A 20,945-nucleotide genomic window follows, 5' to 3' on the forward strand; every position below is an offset into this window, starting at 1 on the left:
CAATCACAGTCCATATTGTGCATGTGGTATCCATGACTCAGCTGTGAAATATTACACAGAAATTTATTATATGCTATTTCTGATGGCTGTAGCTGTCTTACCTATAATAGCAAAGAGTGAAGATGTACTTTCCATGGGACTCTTCCTTCCTAATGATCTTTTTTTCAATTTGGTGGCAACTGTGCACAGATTTTGTTTTCCTTCATTGATACGAGGATTTTTTCCCCTCCCTTTTAAGCTCTTCCCACAGACTACCACGCTGAGCTTTTATAAGATGAGTCTGAGTCCTATCTTGCTATTTTCCTGTCCCAGCCTGAATCTCTCCCATTCATCTTGTCACAGTTTCTTAGTTCTCTCGTGTCTGTCTTTTGCCACAGAGCCACTTAGTTGTACAGTCTTGTATAGAGAAAGCAAAAGCAATCACTCAGTTTTGCAATTCTCTTCCTCTTCCTAGCACTATCCCTATTGAGGATACGTGATATATGTTTGTGACTGTGAACACGCACACTTGTGTGTGTATTTCTGCTCATGGGTATTAAAGTGAATCAAATAACAAAGGAATCATTCAAAACCAGATCAAAATCCTCCATTAAAATTATATTTGGACAACACAAAATTACAAAATAATGAATTTACCATTAGCAGAATATTGCTGTCTGCTTTTCGTAAATGCTTTTCAAAATGTTTCTGAGCAAGTCAAGCATTCTTCTCCTACTTCCAGTTATTCAGTTCTATATATAGTTTCAGAAATGCCACTTCCTAAAGTAGAATATGTGCCACTCAAATAGTAAAGTCCATGAGTCCAAAAACTTACCTTCTAAAAAGTACTGAAATACACTTCAGGAGAAGTGGGACTGCAGTGATTCCTACATGGAGTCAGAACACGATTTTTTAGACTCCTTCCTCCCTTCCTACAGAAGGAGGGCAGAGGAGAGGATGAAAAGACAATGTGAAAGAGTTGGACACCATCAGAGCTTAAGAAACTTAAAACTGATGAACTGCAATTGCTTTATAGAGAAATCAGCTACATAGCTTAATCAGTTAGTCTTGCTTGTGCACCTTATGAGATCTTACAAGGCTCTGAGGAGTGTCAACTACTTTCTTTTTCTTCAGAAATATATGCCTGGAAAGGATTACCTGGACACTGAACTGATCCTCCACAGTCTCAGTCAATTAAGATATACTTATTAAGTCCAGAATTTTCTTCTAGAACTTTAACTCTGGGTCCATGCGAGTTCCACACATCTACAAGTCATGTAAAATATTCCAGCACCATTTAAACAAAAATATGAAGTGTATAGTAAAAAAATCCAAACCCACATAAATATGCTCCTGGCACAAGTATCTTAGCAATATCAAGGGTATGTCCTTGTTCCGCACAACAGCAGGGAATTTGTTAATAAAAGTGTCCTGATGTGTGCAGAAATCGGAAACAGATGGGCTGACCACCTCACCTCAAACTGCCAACTGGTTTTCGTGTGTATTTGCCAATTTTCTTTAAAGATACCCTACTAGTCTTCCACATCACTGTGAAATTAAACCAATTGAGGATTTGGGATAGCATGAGTACAGGGAATATGTTCTGCCTGGAACATTTCTAAGCATTTCTGTTTTGCCAACTCCCTTCTCTGTACTTCTTGAAGAGAAGGCTTATTTTCTGTCCTGCTAAACATTGCACTCACTGGACTTGAATGACTTTTGTTGCACTTGAACTGCCCATCACTCTTAAGGCAAAAACCACAGACCCTACACAACCAGCAGGAGTAAGAGATGCGGAACTGCAGACAGCTTCTCTTAGTAATTTGCGAGTGCTTCAAAGATGCAACAACCTAGCACACCAATGAACCTACCCTGCCAAACTCGGATCTGCAGTTTCACTTTCAGTAACCAGGTAGGGTAGCTCAACCTCTCATTTTAACCTCCATTTAAATTCATGTGAGCAACTCCTAAATAAATCTACATTCATATTTTGACCTTCTATGCACTTACTGGATGAAAAGAACTATAAAAAATAAGTTCACATGTACAGCTACAAATGGTGTTCCATAATATTCTTATGAATTAGAAAAGATGGTGATTGTCAAAATGGCTAAAAAGTCTAGAGAAGTAATGAGTTAAGAGCAAATTAGCAAAGACGCTCAGAACAAAATAATTCCTGTTTTCAACTCATATTTGTATAATAGGTGGGGTACAAATTTCAAACATACTTTAATGAATTAGAAACCTAGCCTGCATTATAGATAAAAGCTCTTTATAAGCATTATGGTAAACCTCAACTGTTGGGAGAAAAGAAAAAAAATACTGGATTTTTCCCAACCTGACTGATAATATTTTGGATCCTTCTAAAGTTAAATAAATTTTACTTCTTCAGTTTATTAGTTATTGCTAACTAGTGCACCCCATTTTTATATGGCTACACTGCACTCTAAAGTAAAATAAAAAATGTAGCTGCCCAAAAAGGCCAAGCATTATATAAATGAAGAAATTGTAATTATTTTCCTGATTTTTTCATGAAATTAGGATTGCTAAAAGCTTTCCATGTACTATCATAATTGCCAGTAATAACATACAAACTAATGCATTCCTGCAATTTTCAGTCCATTACTTGTAGATTTGTCACTTGTTATTTCTATCTCACAAAAAGAAGTTGAGCATTTTTACAGTTAAAGCAAGAATTTATCAACGCAAATATAGCAATTACTGAATCTCCTATAAGCCAAAGTTAAAGAATGGTATTTCTTTTAAGTGACCTCTCAAAGATTATCTGGTGACCTTCATCATTCATAGTGACTACTACACATGACACTATCTGGAAGAGAAATTTCATGTTTTACCAACTGCTTTAATAAAGCTTACAATGCTGTGTCTACTGAATAAGCAAACACAAACTCCTAATACTCCTCAAAATCCAAACAACTTGTATTTCTTACTGAGCACTCTAAAAGCCGTGCAAATGGCAACAGACTTCTTACTGCATTTTGAAGAACAAAACTGTTGTTCTCTTCATGTAAGGTGGTGAGTAAACAGCATGCATTCCTAACTACATGAGTTACTCAAATCATAAAGAGTGTGCCAGACAGCATTAGTGACACAGGGTCTTATCCCACCTCTCTGACATCCACGGAAACCTCAGCACTGCTCCTATTCCAGCCAATACAACTGAATAGGCTTAAAAGAAGGTATCAGCTTTAGTACTGCAAAAGGACTGCCAAGTTTTCTTTGAACAATATGCCAGAGAACATGGGAAAGAAACAGGCTCATACTTGAGCCTTGTCTCATTTTTAAAAAAAGGACAAAAAAATACCCCAAACCCACACAACACACAGTGCAGTATTCTCAGACCACTGTCAACTGGCACACAAAGAAGCCTTTTATATACATTAGAATAACCCATACTTTTTCTTCAATATAATCACTGACCCCGTAGTTGCTAGCTTTTAGTACATTAGAAAACCAAAAACTGTCAGAAGTGCACAAATTTGCTTATTTCTTATGACAATCTAGATACTGACATAGCAGAAGAAAACAGAAGTTGTAAACCCGTAGTTTAGCAGAACTGACCTAAACAGTTACACCAGTAAAATCACTTGGGGGATGAAAAACAAGGATGGTAATTTAGTTCTAATGCCTGAGAGCTACTCACATATTAACAGATCATAGCCAACAAGAGGCACAATTCCTTGCTGTAAAGGCAAACCAGTTAATAACTCTGAAAGTTTAAAAGACATTTAAAAAAACCCAAAACTTTTTAACGCACAGGAGCTTAAACTCAAACTTCAGTAAAAAGGTTTGCCAATTGAAAAAGAAATGCACACTGAATACTTTTGCATATGTAAGGAGAAAGACACAGATGTAGGATTGTTTCTGCCAGTAACAATGAGGGCTCTAAAGCCAGAATGCTAATAATTCTTCCAGGATTCAAGGGCTCTTCCAGGTATAAAGACTACTGCTCTCCAAGTACTTCAGTGTCACAGATACAAGGTACTTACAAGAATTTTTACCATCAGATCATTTGGATGACAGGTTTTTTACAAGAAATAAAGGATAAAAGCCTAGAAATCCAAGTATTACTCTTCATTAAACGTTACTGAAGTTCTGAGTTCTAGACTAAGTTAAGACTAAGTTTGATCTCTTAAAACAAAATTGTATGTATGAATGCACACAGATGTGTCAATGCCCTGCCTTTCATTTAATTTTATTTTCTGACAAACTATGCTTTATTGAAGCCTCTTTAGTTGATAATTAGCTATTGTCCTCTTTAAGTACAGCTAAATGAGAAAGAAAGGAAATAAGGACAGGCAGGTTCCAAGTGAAACTGATAAACCAATAATAATAAACTGAAATAGAAAACTGATCTCAGTGAAGAGATCACAGAGGAAAGGGGAGCTGGGAAGGGGAATATCTCTCCAGTGAGCCAGAGAAAGGGCCTTCTCTTTTTTCTTAACACCTGGAAGACACATTATGACACCATTTCCCCCAGCATTCTCCTAGAGAAACTTGCTGCTCATGGCTTGGACAGGTATATTCTTCACTGGGCAAAAAAACTGGCTGGATGACCGGGCCCAAAGAGTTGTGGTGAATGGAGTTAAATCCAGCTGGCGGCCAGTCACAAGTGGTGTTACCCAGGGCTCAATATTGGGGCCAGTTCTGTTTAATATCTTTATCAAGGATCTGGACGAGGGAATCCAGTGCACCCTCAGTAAGTTTGCGGATGACACGAAGTTGGACAGGAGTGTTGATCTGCTTGAGGGTAGGAAGGCTCTACAAAGAGATCTGGACAGGCTGGCTCGATGGCTGGGCCGAGGCCAATTGTATGAAGTTCAACAAGGTTAAGTGTTGGCTCCTGCACTTGGGTCACAACAACCCCATGCAGCGCTACAGGCTTGGGGAAGAGTGGCTGGAAAGTTGTCTGATGGAAAAGGACCTGCGGGTGCTGGTTGACAGCCGGCTGAATATGATCCAGCAGTGTGCCCAGGTGGCCAAGAAGGCCAACAGCATCCTGGCCTGCATCAGAAATAGTGTGGCCAGCAGGACTAGGGAAGTGATTGTCCCCCTGTACTCAGCAATGGTGAGGCCGCACCTCGAGTACTGTGTTCAGTTTTGGGCCCCTCACTACAGGAAAGACATTGAGGTGCTGGAGCGTGTCCAGAGAAGGGCAACCAAGCTGGTGAAGGGTCTAGAGCACAAGTCTTATGAGGAGCGGCTGAGGGAACTGGGGCTGTTTAGTCTGGAGAAAAGGAGGCTGAGGGGAGACATTATCGCTCTCTACAACTACCTGAAAGGAGGTTGTAGTGAGGTGGGGGTCAGTCTCTTCTCCCAAGTAACAAGTGACAGGACAAGGGGAAATGGCCTCAAGTTGCACCAGGGGAAGTTTAGATTGGATATTGGAAAAAATTTCTTTACTGAAGGGGTTGTCAGGCATTGGAACAGGCTGCCCAGGGAAGTGGTTGAGTCACCATCCCTGGAGGTATTTAAAATACATGTAGATGTGGCACTACGGACATGGTTTAGCGGTGGACTTGGCAGCGTCAGGTTTATGGTTGGACTTGATGATCTTAAAGGTCTTTTCCAACCTAAATGATTCTGATTCTATGATTTCTGGTCTGATTCAAGTTGCAGACAAATACAGGCCAGCCACAGACCAGAGAAAATTTTAAGGGGAGGGGGGTGGGGGGAGAGGAATAATTTGTAACCTACTTAATTGAATACCAAAATGGTCAAGTTTAATAAAATGATGAATAAATTTGGTAGCAGATAATCGTTCTGTATTTATCTTGGCATAATAAAAATAAAATTATTTTCCATCTACCCTCAAATCCTCTTGCTTACATACCTGGAATTTATGTAGCATTTTCGTAAGCATCAAATAACTGCATTCTGTATAGCTACATCTGTCAAGCAAGATTCCACTAACAAGAAGCAATTTATTTAAGGACATTGTTAGCCAAACTCCTCTCTTTACGCAGGCTGTCCGTCGAAATAACCCATCAAATGCACATTAATGCCTAGCACAGATTAACTATTTTTAGTGCATTTAAGTATTTTTAGTATTTTTTGTGTATTTAAGTGTATAGTACTATGTTACTGAAACAAGAAAGAACAGTATTCTGAACATAAACTTTTATTCATATTAATTTTCCCTGAAGCTATCTTTTAATTTTCTTTAAAGAGCCAAACCAGAAGTTATTATGAAAAAAATACTGAAAATGTTATATCTAAAATAATTTTAAACATGACTTCATAAAAATATATATGAAATAATTATTTTTAATTTGGTACATTATGTTACAATGAATGGTCAGTCAGAATTATCTGTATAAATAACAAAGCTATAGGAGAAGCTGAATGTGTCTTCATAATATAAAAGCAATACAGAGCAAAGAGGAAAATAATCCAGGTGATCTATTGTGCAAGAAAGAAAGCCTTTGCAGAAACAAACAAGCAGAAGTCTACCTGCTGAAGGTCCAATGTAATGGTCACATAATGATATTCAATTCCATTCTGGATACTAGGGCTTTGCCACCAAGTGTTCTTGCCATCAATTGCATTTGTTATCGGATGTCGTTCTGTTAGAACAGCAGAAATACATAAATATATATCAAAATTATTAGGAGATTTAAATGTTTTTAGATCTAAAATCTAGATTTTAATACAATTACAGAACTAATGAGGCAGCACTTAAAAACAGGAAATTAATTTTTCTTTTACTCTTGGGGCACAGTCATGCTTATTATTACTGGAATGCTCATCTAATATTAGTTGTTTAATTTTGGTTAGAATCACAAGATGATTCAGAACACTTAAATGCACTTAGAGGCTCTCCTGATTCTACAGAAAATGTAGACATCTAAATCAAGTGAACACTTCTTGCAGTCTTCCAAAGTTTCAAGTACTATAAAATCACTAAATGTTGCAACAGAAACAACAAATCAGGAACCTGAGATATCCTGTGCAAGGAAAGCAGAATTAAAGTAATACTGGTATTTGCATTTCTAAGACATTTCTAAGCACACATGGAAATAATTCAGAAATCATTACAGAATTTATTTCTCAACTGGAAGATTGTCTGACTCACATACATGCATATAAAGATGGTTTGCTTGGTTATAATACATATCAAAGTCCAGGATGCATTACTTTCCACGTCTACATTTACTCTGCTGCAGTGTCCCAAATGAATCCCAAATAATAGGGATAAGAATTTATTTACAGAATTGCATTCTTCCTAGATTTCAAGATATTCTAAGTTATTGAAATTTGCTTACACAGTATTTTAATGTTATTTAGACTGAGAAAAATTGCACTCAACATTTCCAGGTTACTTTTTGCACTCAATTTGTGTTTCTCTCCTGTGCAAAATGGAGAATAACAAAAACTCAATTTTAAAAAGGTACAAAGATCTCTATTTTGAAGTCCCTGATTGCCTACAGCAAGTCTGTACATTATGGGGAAAATAGCCCAAAGGAAATTCAAATACAGCGGTTTTCCTCTATGCAAGTTCTGTCTGCAAGAACATAACAAGACAGGAGAAATCCTACCCCGCTGATTAAGGATGGCTTTCTAAACTGACAGGTTTTCTTGATATAAAACTGGAATATGCTTCATTACTAGCTAGTCCTAGAATTGCAAATAATTAATTCAGGAACTGATTAATTTACTGTTATTTTAATTATTACTTAAATCAAGCAGCCAGATTGATTGTCTTTGTGTCTCTGTTTTTTTGCTACGTCAACCACCTGTGGAGGACAGGAGTCCTAGCTCATTAAGGAAAGCCAGAATGTCTGAACATATTTAAAGATACAATTAAAGTGCTTTGTGGGAGTGAAGGAAGGCATAAGCCCGCAAAATTGAAAATGCCAAAAATTTTATTTAAATATCACATTATTCAGTGGCATTAATGGGCACCAGCATTTGCAAGTTAGAATAGCAGTGCTACAAGTGATGTTATTAGTAGCTTTATATTAAAGAGAAAAGCAAAACACACCTATATTTACATGTTGTCAGTTCCCACAGCTCTGATCATTTGCACAAACTTTGGCTTTAAATGAGTGCTAGCAAAAATCACCCGTACATCAAACTCAGAGCTCCTCAGTGATTGTGACAGAAGCTGTCTAATTGGAAATTTTGATGTAAGTCTCTTCAGGTGAAATTGACATAAAGGTAAATCATGAGAAGGAGGGTTGGGAGATGAATCAACAATTAAGTGTAATCACCATTATGAAAGTTTAATCACAATTAATTTGAAAACACTGATTAATTGCTGGCATGTTTTCCTATTTAAAAGGTAAGGGACAATAATATAATATTTGTAAAAAGGACTGGATTGCAAATGTAGTTCAAGGACCAAGCTCCCTGATGGATGTCAAGGGGGACAACTTACAGAGTGAGCCCATCAAACTGTGCTCTTTAATTTGGGCTTACATGTGATTAACCAGGGAATTTGTGTTCATTTCCTACTACAGTAATTAAGGGGAGGCACTCCAGACTCACACATTCCAGGGGGATCATTTAAAGTCTGGTTACATTACATGGTTCTCCTATTAATGAGCCATCTCTGTTTAAATAAGGCACTTCCTTCTGCCAAATGAACATTTAAAAACCTTAAAATGAGTTCTGGTTGGCAACAAAAGACCAGACATTATGAAGCTGGGCAGATTCAAGTTTTCAAGAGGGTAGGAGTGAGGGGAAACACTGATATAAATCATTCAGATGGGGTTTATATGTATATACACACATATGTATGTCTGTGTATATACATGTATATTAGTGTACACTGTCTGATATCAGGCGGGACATGGGAACAAAGCAGTCCAGCTTTGGTTTAGGTTTGGTTTTTTAATTAAACAAATTATATAGGAAAAAAACTTTTATGATATGCATGCATCTCTAAATATCCATCTATAAAGAAGGGAAAGAATTTATTGCACAGTGTTTCTGCCTGTTGGAATGGTTCCAAAACCCCCTGAAATCTTCTGTGAGTGAGACACACTACTACTATAGTATAACATATTTGAATGCTATATTGCTACAAAATCATATGACCTTTCCTCAGAAGGCAGCATTTACTACAATTAAAGAAGATGTCGAAACTTGGAAAACTACCATGGGGAAAGAAAAAGGTTGTAACTGTGTTCAGACAAATGAAGTAGTCTATACTGGGGCAATTATAATTAGCTTCGCAAATGCAAGATGGGGAGCAAATGGAGAGGTAGCTATTTAGCAGTAAAGCATCTGAGGATTACAATGGACAACTAGCTATATATCTCTCAGTGGTGTCACACCATTAAAATGGGGAAATATCTAAGTAAAACATGTAAACGTTCTGTTCATTCTGAAGCAAACCTGCATCTCTATGCAATGCTGGTAAGAGCTCAGGTGAATTTTAATAAAGATGAAAACCTCTAGAGAGAATTCAGAGAACTGCAATTTGCACAGTTAGAGTCCTAGAAAATACAACCTATGAGGAGAATTAAATAAAAGACATAGCTTAGTGTAGAAACTAGATAGAGCAATACCATCAACTCTCAATTAAAATATTTCTGTAAAGTAAAAGGGAATAATCCATTCCTTGTATTGACTGAAGTTAGCAAAAAGGTGACACGAATTTCTGCAAGAAGATGCAGATTAGCTATTAGGAAAAGACTTTGCAATGAGTAAAATAACTCTAGGAAGGGTGGCCCTGGAAGGAAGTTTCTAAGGAGAAGCTAAACAAGCTATAGATAGCTCATCCTGTCTAGAACTAGCAGACAGATTAAATGTCATCTATTTATTTTTTTTTTCCTGTGGTTTTAAGTATGTGCTTTGTCATGAGGTGAAAATATATCAGAGCTAGTTTTCAGAAGGAAACAACTGGAAAAAAAGAAAAATTGTCTCCATGCTTCTGTGGCTGTGCTTCTTCAAACATTTTATCTATTCCATTAAAAGCTGTCTTAAGTGTTTCTACACCCTACACCCTCTACCATCTACAGTGCCAATATACTCACAGAAATATAACATTAAAGCTATTTATGACTTTCACTGCAAGGTCACATGAAATTGAACTTGTATGACTTGACTAAGAAATTTTCTTAGTCCTAATCCTCCCAACTATTAGAAATATGCATCTCTGAAGCAGATGATAACAAATTTATACTGGAAAACTGATTTTGCTTCCGGGTAGTCTTTAAGAAAGCGGTGTTAGCAAAGATCAATGTTAATATGAAAAACTAAGCAATTAAACCAAGCAATGCTCCATTATCTTATCTTCTTTTTGCTGGCTCAATGAAACTGAATTAACATCAAACAAAGAAGAAAAATATCCCAGAACACAATAAAATAAAACCGGAGTTGGCCCTAACCTGAAATTTCAGATGTTGCTTAGATTGGCCAAAATTTTCCAATTCCACAGGTAAGTATGCAGGTAAAAGTCATCTGGTTTTCATTCACATTTAGTATATATTAAGAGAATTCAACAACAGCTGTAGATACTTAATTTTCCTAAATCTGAATTTAGGTGCTCTGCTTTTAAGTATCTGAATTAGAAAGTTCAGTCTGAGGAGTATACATAACAGATACAGATTTTGAAATACCAATGCAAGAGATGGGTAACCTCATTTAAGAAGAAAGAGACAGACATTTCACAGTAATCAGGCCAGTGACCTACAGTTTTGTTTGCTGAGTGTCTACAACCTTTAGAAAAAAATATTTTTAAAGGAACAAAATGAAAATGGCATACGTACGATGCGGAACCCTGCTCCTTTGATCACAAATACGGCACTGAGGGTTCCTTGCAGGCTGTCCAGGTACATGTTCAACAAGTTTGCAGTACATTTCCCGACCCTTTTCTCCACAGGTAGCATTGGTTGTGATGAGAGCATTAGTAGCCAGGTTCAAGACTGCGGGAAACAACCCTGCAAACAAAATAAAATCAAATCATAAACAAAAGCAACAGAGGCAAAAGCAAGGTGAATTTAGCAGGACAATCATAAATGAACATAACACCTGCTACAGCATTAAAGCAAAAGGCTTAGTTTTCAACAACTATGGAAGTAATGAAGCACAGAAAAGCACCAACAACTTTGGTTTTGAATCCAGAATTTAGACATCAGAATAAAGCCATTATACTGATGGTTTCCTCCTCATTCCCTTCTAAAACTCAATTTGGTACCTTCTGGTTGTATCTTGAACAACAGCAGGACACCAAAGGAGAAAGTATAGTATAGAAACATACAAAGCACCGTAAAATATTTTTTTTTCATCATCAAACCTTGTGTTCCTACCCAATTGGACATTGAAACACTGTACACAAATTACCTATGAAAATTCTCTTATTCTTCTTTTCTGCTTACATCTCCATGGGAAAACTTTTCCTTCACAGACTGCATGACTTGTATTATACTATATTACTGTTCTGCTTAGGACCTCATAGTCACCCTTGTCATCAGAGAAGCTGAGTAATTCATGCAGCAACACGAACAGCATCTGCCAGGTGTGGTTTCCCTTTCCTCAAGAAGAGGATAATATATACAACATTATATCTTTTATGGCAGTATCGTTGTTTTTTTCAGGTGCACATGCTGAGTGATGTATTATAATTCTCATTCAGCACAGCACTTAAGCACATGTCTGAGTGCTCTGCTGAACTGAGTTCTATGTAGCAGTAAACTATAAAGATTATAAACCATATGAAGAACAATCATTAAGGTGGGTTACGCTCCTTCCCACTAAATACTGATCAAAACCTTTGAGCCGTGATAAAATTGATCCACGGAGACAAACTGATATGGCATGCTGAATGTATACATTACCCCCTCACATTAAATCAATCACTTCTACATCTTCAAACGCGTAATTTGCCATGGCTGCAGATTAAAACAAAACAACACCAAAAAAATCTGCAGTATGGATTGGGATCATCTTCAGATTTATTTGACGCCAATTTCTACTGGGCCTAAAACCCACTCTTCTGCAATTCATTCAGCTTCTAACCCTATTGTACTATTATAGCCTTAAAATAAGGCTTTAATCAAAACTGAATTTGCGATGATTGTAGACTCGTAAAGCTGCCTTTATAATGACATTCCTTTTCCTCCTCCACAGATGGACAACACTATTCAACTGACTCCTTTCAGTCCTTTAACTCCAGTCTCCTGCTTGTCTCTGCAATTAACCTGTATGCCATTTAATTACCAAGCTTGGCTGGACATGGTACAGCTGTCCTCTGACATTGTGGGTTAGTGACTCTCATGCTCACTTTAAAACCATGTTAAACATACTGCTTGAGCAAGGGAACCAATTAGTTACTAACCTGTCCCATTTGTATAGTCAATAAATAGTTGAGATTTTATTGATCGTGTAGCTTGCTTCTTCTGTATAGATTACAACTCATTTTCATCACGTCTTAAAATCGATAACAGTTGTTCTTGTATTTTTATTCAATGATATTTGCTGCCTTCTACAATGGGGGCACATGGTAAAAATCTGTGTAAGCATTAGCAGAGTAGATGAATTAATAGTTCTGGAACTTCCTAGGTTGACTTATAGCCTCATTATTCTCTTTTTAAGCTGTATGAAGTTAATAGTGTAAAAGCCAGTAATCATTTAGTCTTAACACATAGTCTGGCATTTGGTTTGGAGTTAAGTATTTTATTCCCTCAAAAGTGAACCTCATAGAAAGGACTGAATAATCCTACATGCAAGCAATTGCAGCACATGGCATCAGGAGAATAAATCCTTTAAAAAACAGTGGAACAGCTGAAAAAGAATAGCCCAAAAGCCCCCAGATTCACATAGCTATAAAAATAACACGTTACATGTCTATACACAAATCATACCATTGTTCTAAGTTTTAACTCAAATTTTAAATGTAAGAGACATAAGTAAATGAAGAGTATTTAAGGAACTCATCAATTAGAACACAATTTCACTCTCAGGTAACCTCTTTTATGTACAGAGCAGCTTAGGACTAAACTACCAAAACAGCCTTGCCCATAATCAGTACAAACACAGGCACCAAAACAAGTATTGGGTGTTCCACTGTCAAGAGACCATGTCAAGATCCCAGCACCTCACAGAGAAGTGCATCACACTGCACTCCCTGCAGGCTCACAGGAGTGGTTCTGACAGGCAGAGAGCAAAAGACGCACAAACTGCTCCTACACTGCACCCAGCACTTCAAGTTTGGTATTGATGAACTTCCCAGTCCTGGTATTTTAACAAGTTAAAAATTACAATTAACAACATATTTGAACTTCTTTTGAATAACCTTTGTTTGCGAGGAGCAGGCAGTTGGGCTTAATGGTCCTTACGGGTCCAAGTTCCAACTTGAGATACTCTACAATTCTATGCTACTGCTTTGTACAGCCCAAAATAAGGCTTTGCTTTTTAAGAACATTTGACATGCAAGCTCCATGGAACAGAGGAAGCAGTACTATTCATACTGCTTTCTAGCAATTAATATATATATAATACTTTCACAACATAGGCACAAGATTCTAGCAATACAGAAGATGAAACCATTGTCTTGAATCCTTTAGTTAGGCCCTTTGAATATGAAATAAAAATGTCAATGTTCATGATGCTAGTGTACACTGTTTATCCTTTCTAACATTCACATCTATCCAATCATAAATCCCCAGGAAAAAGACAAGAAAGCTCAATACACCACAATTCATTTTTTTAGAGAATTTTGCCTTATTTTTCATTATGATAATCATACAGAAGGAATATTTAAAAATTGGTGTACTAGTTTTGTGCATCTTAAAATTCAATTTCTCACTAAATTGTATAGTTTATTTAGTTATCAATCCCACCTTGAATTCTATGGGCATCCTCCTATCAAATACTTCCAAAAACATAATCTGCTATAATTACAGAGAGTTCTTCTCTCATTATTGCCAAATACCTTTAGTAATCATTTGCTCCAGTGCAAAGAATTGGTAAAATGCCTCTGAGTCAGAAACGCATTATCTCTATTTTGTGTAGCTCAAGTGCAAGCAGAGAAATTCTACTCCCTTCAACTGCCAGCTACATCAATCTTTTCCCTCCTTTGTGTCACTAGCAAAAAACAGATTAGCATTCATTTCTACCTGTAAAAACCACCAAAATTCTAGCAATTGCCTGGAGGAAATAGATAGAAAAGATTGGCTTATAATTAGGCAGTGGTTTTAGCAGCTTGAGTTCAATTTCTGGTTTTCAACAGATTTCTGTTGCGTGAAAAAAAAACAGTCTCAGATTCTCACCTATGAAATGGGCATGGTCATCTTTCTGCTTTCCATTTTGCTTTTTAAGCATGGAACATATTCCATGGAGCTTTTAGAGTATGGAAGGCCGATAGACAGTTTACTGTTGACAGGCGATTAAACTATGAAAGGAAAGTAACACAGAAACTAATCAAATTCTTTAAAGCGGTGTACCATGCAAGGGTAATCAAGCAAGATGCTCAACCCTCTACAGAATTAGTGATGAAAGTTTAGCACATATTGTCAACAAAAAAAGTTTTAGAAAAAAATTGGTAAAAATGAAAAGCAGAGAATCAGCAGGAATAGCTGATTTTTGCCTACAAACGCCAAGGTACTCAAGTTTTACACTGCCACTGTTCTAGTTAAAAGTAGGGTGTTGTACCAAAGTCCTAACTAAATTATCATTTTTTTTTAAATGGTTCCTGCATCAAAGCAGATCTGAATATCTTAAAGACAAAAATAGTGGATGCTTGGGATCAGTGTTTTTTTACAGAGGCCTTACAAGTCATCCCTTATCAATACTAACGTTCTTTGCAGACATTGGCAAGCATATAGGTATAAGTGATTCACTGAGTTCAACATATTTAGATTAACAAAGAGATTTTGACAAGATTCCACAAAGGCCATTAAAGGAACTACACTATCATGACATATGAGGGAATGACCTCTTATGAGATAACAACAAAAAAACCCAAAAATGGGGAATAACCCAGGAAAACGACAGCAATCTTTGCTGTTTTGTTCAACAGTTACATAAGTAACTTAGAAAAGAGGATAAAAAGTAAGGTGACAGTTTATTGATGATATAAATTATTCAGGATAATCAGAATAAGACCACAAAGAGTGGTTGAAAAATTTTACAGTATGGTGTGTCTAGGCAATAGAATGGCAGATGAAATTGAGGAATGGAAATTAATACACAGGGGAAAAATACGATAGGCTCTGCATGAACTATTATCACCGCTGAAAGAGTTATTATGGATATTTCAATGAAAATATTAGCTCAAGGAATAGAAACAAAATGTCATTATCACATAAATCCATCCATAATGACAACTCAAATACTGTACAATATTCCTTATCCCTCATCTCTAAAAAGACATGGTAGAACTAAAAAAGATAAAGAAAAGTGTGACCAGATCACAGCTGTGGAACAACTTCTGAATGTGGACATTAACAGGCTACTGGGAAAAGAACTGATTGGGAGATGTATAAAATAAAATAACTGTATATGAAGTCATAACTGGGTTTAGTAAGTGAACATTTGGAAATGAACGTGGTAAGTTTAGTTACCCTTCTACCACAAATTGGGGGGTGCTGAGTCAACTTACCACACAAGTTTTCTTCACTGATTGGGATTTTTTGTCTGTTTATAAATGGAACTGCTTTTCAGTATGATAGAAATTAAATTCTAGAATACATTAATAAATTCTATAATAAAATGTTTTCATTCCAAAAGCAGGAATAGATTAAAAACCAACTAGATTAATACATAGAACAAGGGTTCATCTGGAGCTGTTAAACATGAAAGGCTTGGTGTTCAATTGTCAGTTCAGAATATCCCTAAATCACTGGCTGTTGCAGGGTTTTGTCCAGGGAGGCATCACTGTACTCTTTCTCTTCTTTCACATTTTTCCTTGTTATTGCCTCTAATACATACCTGTAGTTGTTTCTTAGTAAGGCTAGTAGCACATATAACCCAACAACAAGATCCAGCCAAAATAGAATAGAAACTGTAACCTTAATTTTGTGTGGGTGTTACTAATGAAACCATAATATTTTTGCCAACATTCATTTTTTCCACCAACCATTGTCCTCTGTACTACTTCCCATCATTACCTTGCATCCATAGAGGTCTCATTAATGGCTACTTATTCTGTAGATCCTCAGAACGTCCTCTGAGATTGGTGATTTCCTTGCAGTTTTCTCCAAAGCAGTATTACCTAATTCATTTTATGTTTTTCTCATCTCATGGCATAAAGAAAATAACAGCCAGCTTCACATGTTTTCTGTTATGTACTTTTCACATTTCCTCACCAACCTCCAGCTCATATAAGCTCAGTAAGTATCAGTGGAATAAAACCCACCAATCTGATGCCTGGCACCCTGCCCTATTTTGTCATGCCCTATTACTTACTTCTCTGCCAAACTGACAGATTTTCCACATGCTTTATTGCAATAGTTGAGATCAGCAGAAGCACGAGCTACACAAGTAGCAGGTACAAGATATTTTCATAAAGCCTGCCAGCTGTTGAATTCAATCTCATTCTCACTCTCACTCTCCTCCCAAATAGCGCTATTTGATTGACCTTCAGAGCACACTGCAAGACCTAGTTGATTTCCCTAGCTGAGAGAGGATGGAGGGATTCTAGTTAGAAATCAAATATATTAACTATATTTCCAGCTGTCAAATGGTGATTACAGGTTCATTATGAAGTGGGGATAGTCACTGGGATAACCTATTTTGGAAGTATGTCAAGGAGCAGCTACAGCAAAGGAGGGGTGCTGAAAATAGATATGAATGTAAACAAGATAATTACCTTGTACATTAGTCTTCCTACCATTTACCAGGTCTTTTTCTTTCCTTCCCTTCACATAACCCATGGAGAACTGCAAATACTGTTTCAACCACATCAGCATCCTGCATCTACAAAGCAACTGGTGGGATACGTCTCGCTAGAAGGGCACTCCAGCATTATAATGGAAGCAGGAATCACAAGCAAAGAACAAAGACCAAGATTATAACCTCTGTTAGGCTTCTGATACAGCATGGAGGAAGCAGCAGCCACCTAGAGTGAGAAACAAGGAACCACCAATTAGCGATAGGAGATGGAAGACAGCAGCAGAGATCTTTGCATGGAAATGAAGGAAGGAACTGTCTAACTGAGTGGGGGAGACTGGGAAATAGAGAAGAAAATTGGAAGGAGAAAGACCACTGCAAAGATACTAACAGAAGGCTCTGTGACCTTTCTTCTTGACAGATAATGGTTGGCAGATGAAATTTTGCATTTGCTATTATTTAATATCTAGATTGTCATTACAGAGGAATAAGATCAGCGCCCCATTTTACTGAGGGTAAAATTAATATAAATAATTGCAGTCCCTGCACATATAAGCAAAATTTTAACTAAAAAAAAAAAAAATCATTATTGTTTTTTAATAGTATTTTTAAAATACTTCTAAGATAGAAGATAAACTTTGGGTTACCAACTCTGGGATTCTTTGTGTCTTACTAAAGCATTAGAACTAAGAAGATGTTTTCCTCCTTCAAAGAGAGCTCTGTTAAGACCTGCATATTCCCTTTCTCTCTTCTAAACAGACCAGTATTTGACATGGTATATTTCCTTCAATCTTCTTAAATACCCCTAGTCTCTTCAAAGAAGCAAATAAAACAGCCTGCCTAAATATGTCTAACTTTTCAAGCCAATCTTCCTAGTCTACAGAGTACTTTGAAATGTTCGTGCAGTCAAGCAGAGCTGTTTGCCACTGAATTCGTACTAAAAAGACAAAAGAGAATATGTCAATTTCAGATGTTCTAAGAAGTGTCACTGGAAAAAGAGAGACTTGTCTGCTGCAGCACAGAGCTATGCTAGGCTGTGGGAACACAGTGGGGAGAAAAAACTGGGACAAAACAAAACAAAATGTTGCAGCACAGAATAGCTTCCAGCTGTGCACCACAGGGAATAACTTAATGCACTCTATCCACAATGTAGATGAAGAGTTTTATACAACTAGAAAATAAGCCCAATTTGAAGAAATAGCCGTCCAGACACAACAGAGCTTGCAGACTGAAAAAAAATTGACACTAAGCCCATTTGTCAAGAGGAAAACAAAATCGGAAAACAAGTATTTCAGTCCCTTTTTATGTCAGTTGCCCTAAACCACTGTGCATTATAGTACTGTTCGGTAGTCATCCTTTTTTCCTTCCAAAGGAAGTGGGAAGGTGGTTTTCAATGTTTGGTGGTAAAGGTAGCTTACTTTTACCTTCAGGTAGTTTTCTCTCTTCGTACTGAGTAACGATACATACATCCTCCTGCATATTTAACTTCAACACAAAAGACATAGTATAAAAACCTAACCTGAAGAACCTTGATAGCAAAGCGAACTATAATCCTTACCAAGTAACAGATGCATCTGAAAAAGGGTGTATTGATTATCTAGTAATATTACCTTGCGTCTCCACAGCTTACAGCACACAAAATCTATAGGGAATTTGCTGATTTTAATAGCAAAACATGATCGGTTTTACAGATTGGGAGACTGAGTGAAAAAATTGCTATTGGCTTACCCCAATATTATATTGTATAAAATATATAAGCATTTGCCTAGCTTTGTAATCAATTTCCTTTTTCTAGAGCTGTCACAGAAGGTTGTTTTGCAAAGCAGAAGAGGAAAAATATAGGTGAAGATGAAATCCTGTCTCCTTAACACCCATGGCAGAACTCCCACTGAATTAAAAATGCAAAGCACAAAGATTTAATGGACATCTCATTTTCAGAGGTATTTACATGCCTCTGACATGAGTCAGGCACCCACTGATTTTCAAATATACATCTGTATTCTGGCACCAATTTTAAAGTGCAAAATCCTAGTTGTACAAATACCTTATCCATAGAAAGAGTGCACTATGCATGAAGAAGCAAGCAGCACTCTTTACAGTTATTTCCTTGTATTTATTAGCCACATGACCTTCATTAAAACCTTTGCAATGCAGTAGTATGGTCCTGGTCAGCCAAGCAGGCCTAACAAGAAAAAGTAAAAGGACCTCTGGGAGACAACACTGATCTACTGCAAACAGGAATTCTCCCAAATCGTGTATCTTCTGTTCTTCAATAGCACACATCAATTTACAACTTTCCCAAATTGCATGATATAGCTAAAAAGGTCCATTTTTGTGCAGTTCCCACGTCTGAATATCCGTGTCTCCATACTCAGAAGACACTGTAGGTTTGGTTCCCCACACTAATGCACTTCCCTCAGTTGCAAAGAGAGGGTGAGAGAGACACCTGTATTTGTCTATCCCAGTTCCATCCCACTGAAGGAGGGGAAAAAAAAAAAAGGATTATGACACTGAATAAAAGTGTAAACAAATGAAATCAGAATTTCTCAAAGTTAGAAAAAAGCCTGGGAAAACTGGAGCCTCCAGATGCAATTTACTGCTGATTTTGGTCTTGACAAAGCTATTGTTTTATGCAGAAAAACCCTGTTATACATTGTCTTGGACACTAAAGAATATGAAGCTTATTACTATTTTTGCAATAACTTCCGAATGAATGTCCATTGAAACCACACTGCAGAATCAGAATTAGTTACTGTGCCCTTGAGTCTTCAACACTGTCAACTTAAACAGAAAGACTGAGATGTTTGCTGTGTTCTTTTACAAGAGGCAACAAAAGACATGTTACGGAGGCTAATAAAAGTCATCCACCTATTCATCACCATCTACACTGACAAAAAAAATTCAAACTGAGTTTGACATTATGAAACTAAAGAGCAAATGGAAAAACTGATCTTACGGTATGGAAGAGATTCAGTGCACTTACTTTTACCCTGAGGATTCAGATGAAAATAGTTTAAAGTACGTTTCTCTCAACTGATGAGCTTGAATAAACATTAAGTTCAATTCTCATTCTTTGAACTTATTTATTTCTTGCTATTCTGCTATAATGCTTCACAAACACATACTGGTAAGGATTCTAAAAGTTTTAACATATTGTGGTAAAATGTGAGACCACCAATTAGCAATTTCAATGCGGAGTTCTTAACATTGTCTTCAGAGAATTAAAGAATCATTGAGGCTGGAAGGGACCTCTTACCTAGCCCAAACCCCTGCTCAAGTAGAATCACTAGAGCAGGTTGCCTAGGACTGTGCAGCTGAATTTTCAATATCTCTAAGGATGCAGACTCCACAGCCTCTCTGGGCAACATATTCCGCTCTTTTACCACCCTCACAGTAAAAAAAGTGTTTTCTTATCTTTAAATGGAATTTTCTGTATAGCGATTTGTGCCCATTACCTCTTGTCCTGTCGCTGGATACTACTGAGAAAAGTTTGGCTGTATCTTCTGTATTACCCCCCCAACACACACACATTTCTTCGCATTGATAAAATCTCCCTGAGACTTCTCAAGGCTAAGCAATCCCAACCCTCTCAGCCTCTACTTGTAGGGCAGATGCTCCAAGTCCTTAATCATCTTGCCAGCCATTTCCTGGATTTGCTCCGACATGTCCACATCTCTCTTGTACTGAGGAACCCAGAACGGGACACAGCTCTCCAGGTGTGCTCTCATCACTGCTGAATAGACAGGGAATGATCGCCTCCCTCAGCCTGCTGGTGACACTCTAACTAATGCAGCCCATTTGCCTTTTTTGCCACATCGCTGGCTCATGCTCAACTTGTTGTCCACCAGGACACCCAGATCCTTCTCTGCAAACCTGCTTTCCAGTCATTTGCCTCTGGTCTGTATTGGTGCATGGGGCTGTTCCTCCCCAGGTGCGGGACTTTGCACTTCCCTTTGTTGACCTTCATGAGGTTCTTGTTATTCCACTTCTCCAGCCTGCCAAGGTCCCTCTGGATGGCAGCACAGCCCTCTGGCACATCAGCCACTCTGTCCAATTTTGTATTGCCTGCAAACTTGTCGAGGGTGCACTCTGCCCCATCATCCAGGTCATTAACAAAGATGTTATATAGTGTTGGCCCCAGTATTGACGCCTGGGGTACATCACTA

General features: G+C 37.4%; 1 protein-coding gene across 1 annotated transcript in view; it reads right to left on the reverse strand.

Moving 5' to 3' along the window:
- The window catches only part of LAMA2 (laminin, alpha 2), a 282,120-nt gene extending 270,337 nt beyond the window's left edge, over window positions 1-11,783 (reverse strand). Inside the window, exons 1-3 of the mRNA XM_010575039.1 lie at window positions 11,711-11,783; window positions 10,719-10,889; window positions 6,454-6,566 (exon numbers count right to left, since the gene is read on the reverse strand). Of these exons, the coding sequence (XP_010573341.1) occupies window positions 6,454-6,566; window positions 10,719-10,889; window positions 11,711-11,783 (357 nt within the window). The remainder of the gene's footprint in view (window positions 1-6,453; window positions 6,567-10,718; window positions 10,890-11,710) is intronic.
- Between the last annotated feature and the right edge of the window lie 9,162 nt (window positions 11,784-20,945).

The sequence above is a fragment of the Haliaeetus leucocephalus genome, unplaced genomic scaffold (genome assembly GCF_000737465.1).
Source record: "Haliaeetus leucocephalus isolate CR32 unplaced genomic scaffold, Haliaeetus_leucocephalus-4.0 Scaffold450, whole genome shotgun sequence".
NCBI lineage: Eukaryota > Metazoa > Chordata > Aves > Accipitriformes > Accipitridae > Haliaeetus > Haliaeetus leucocephalus.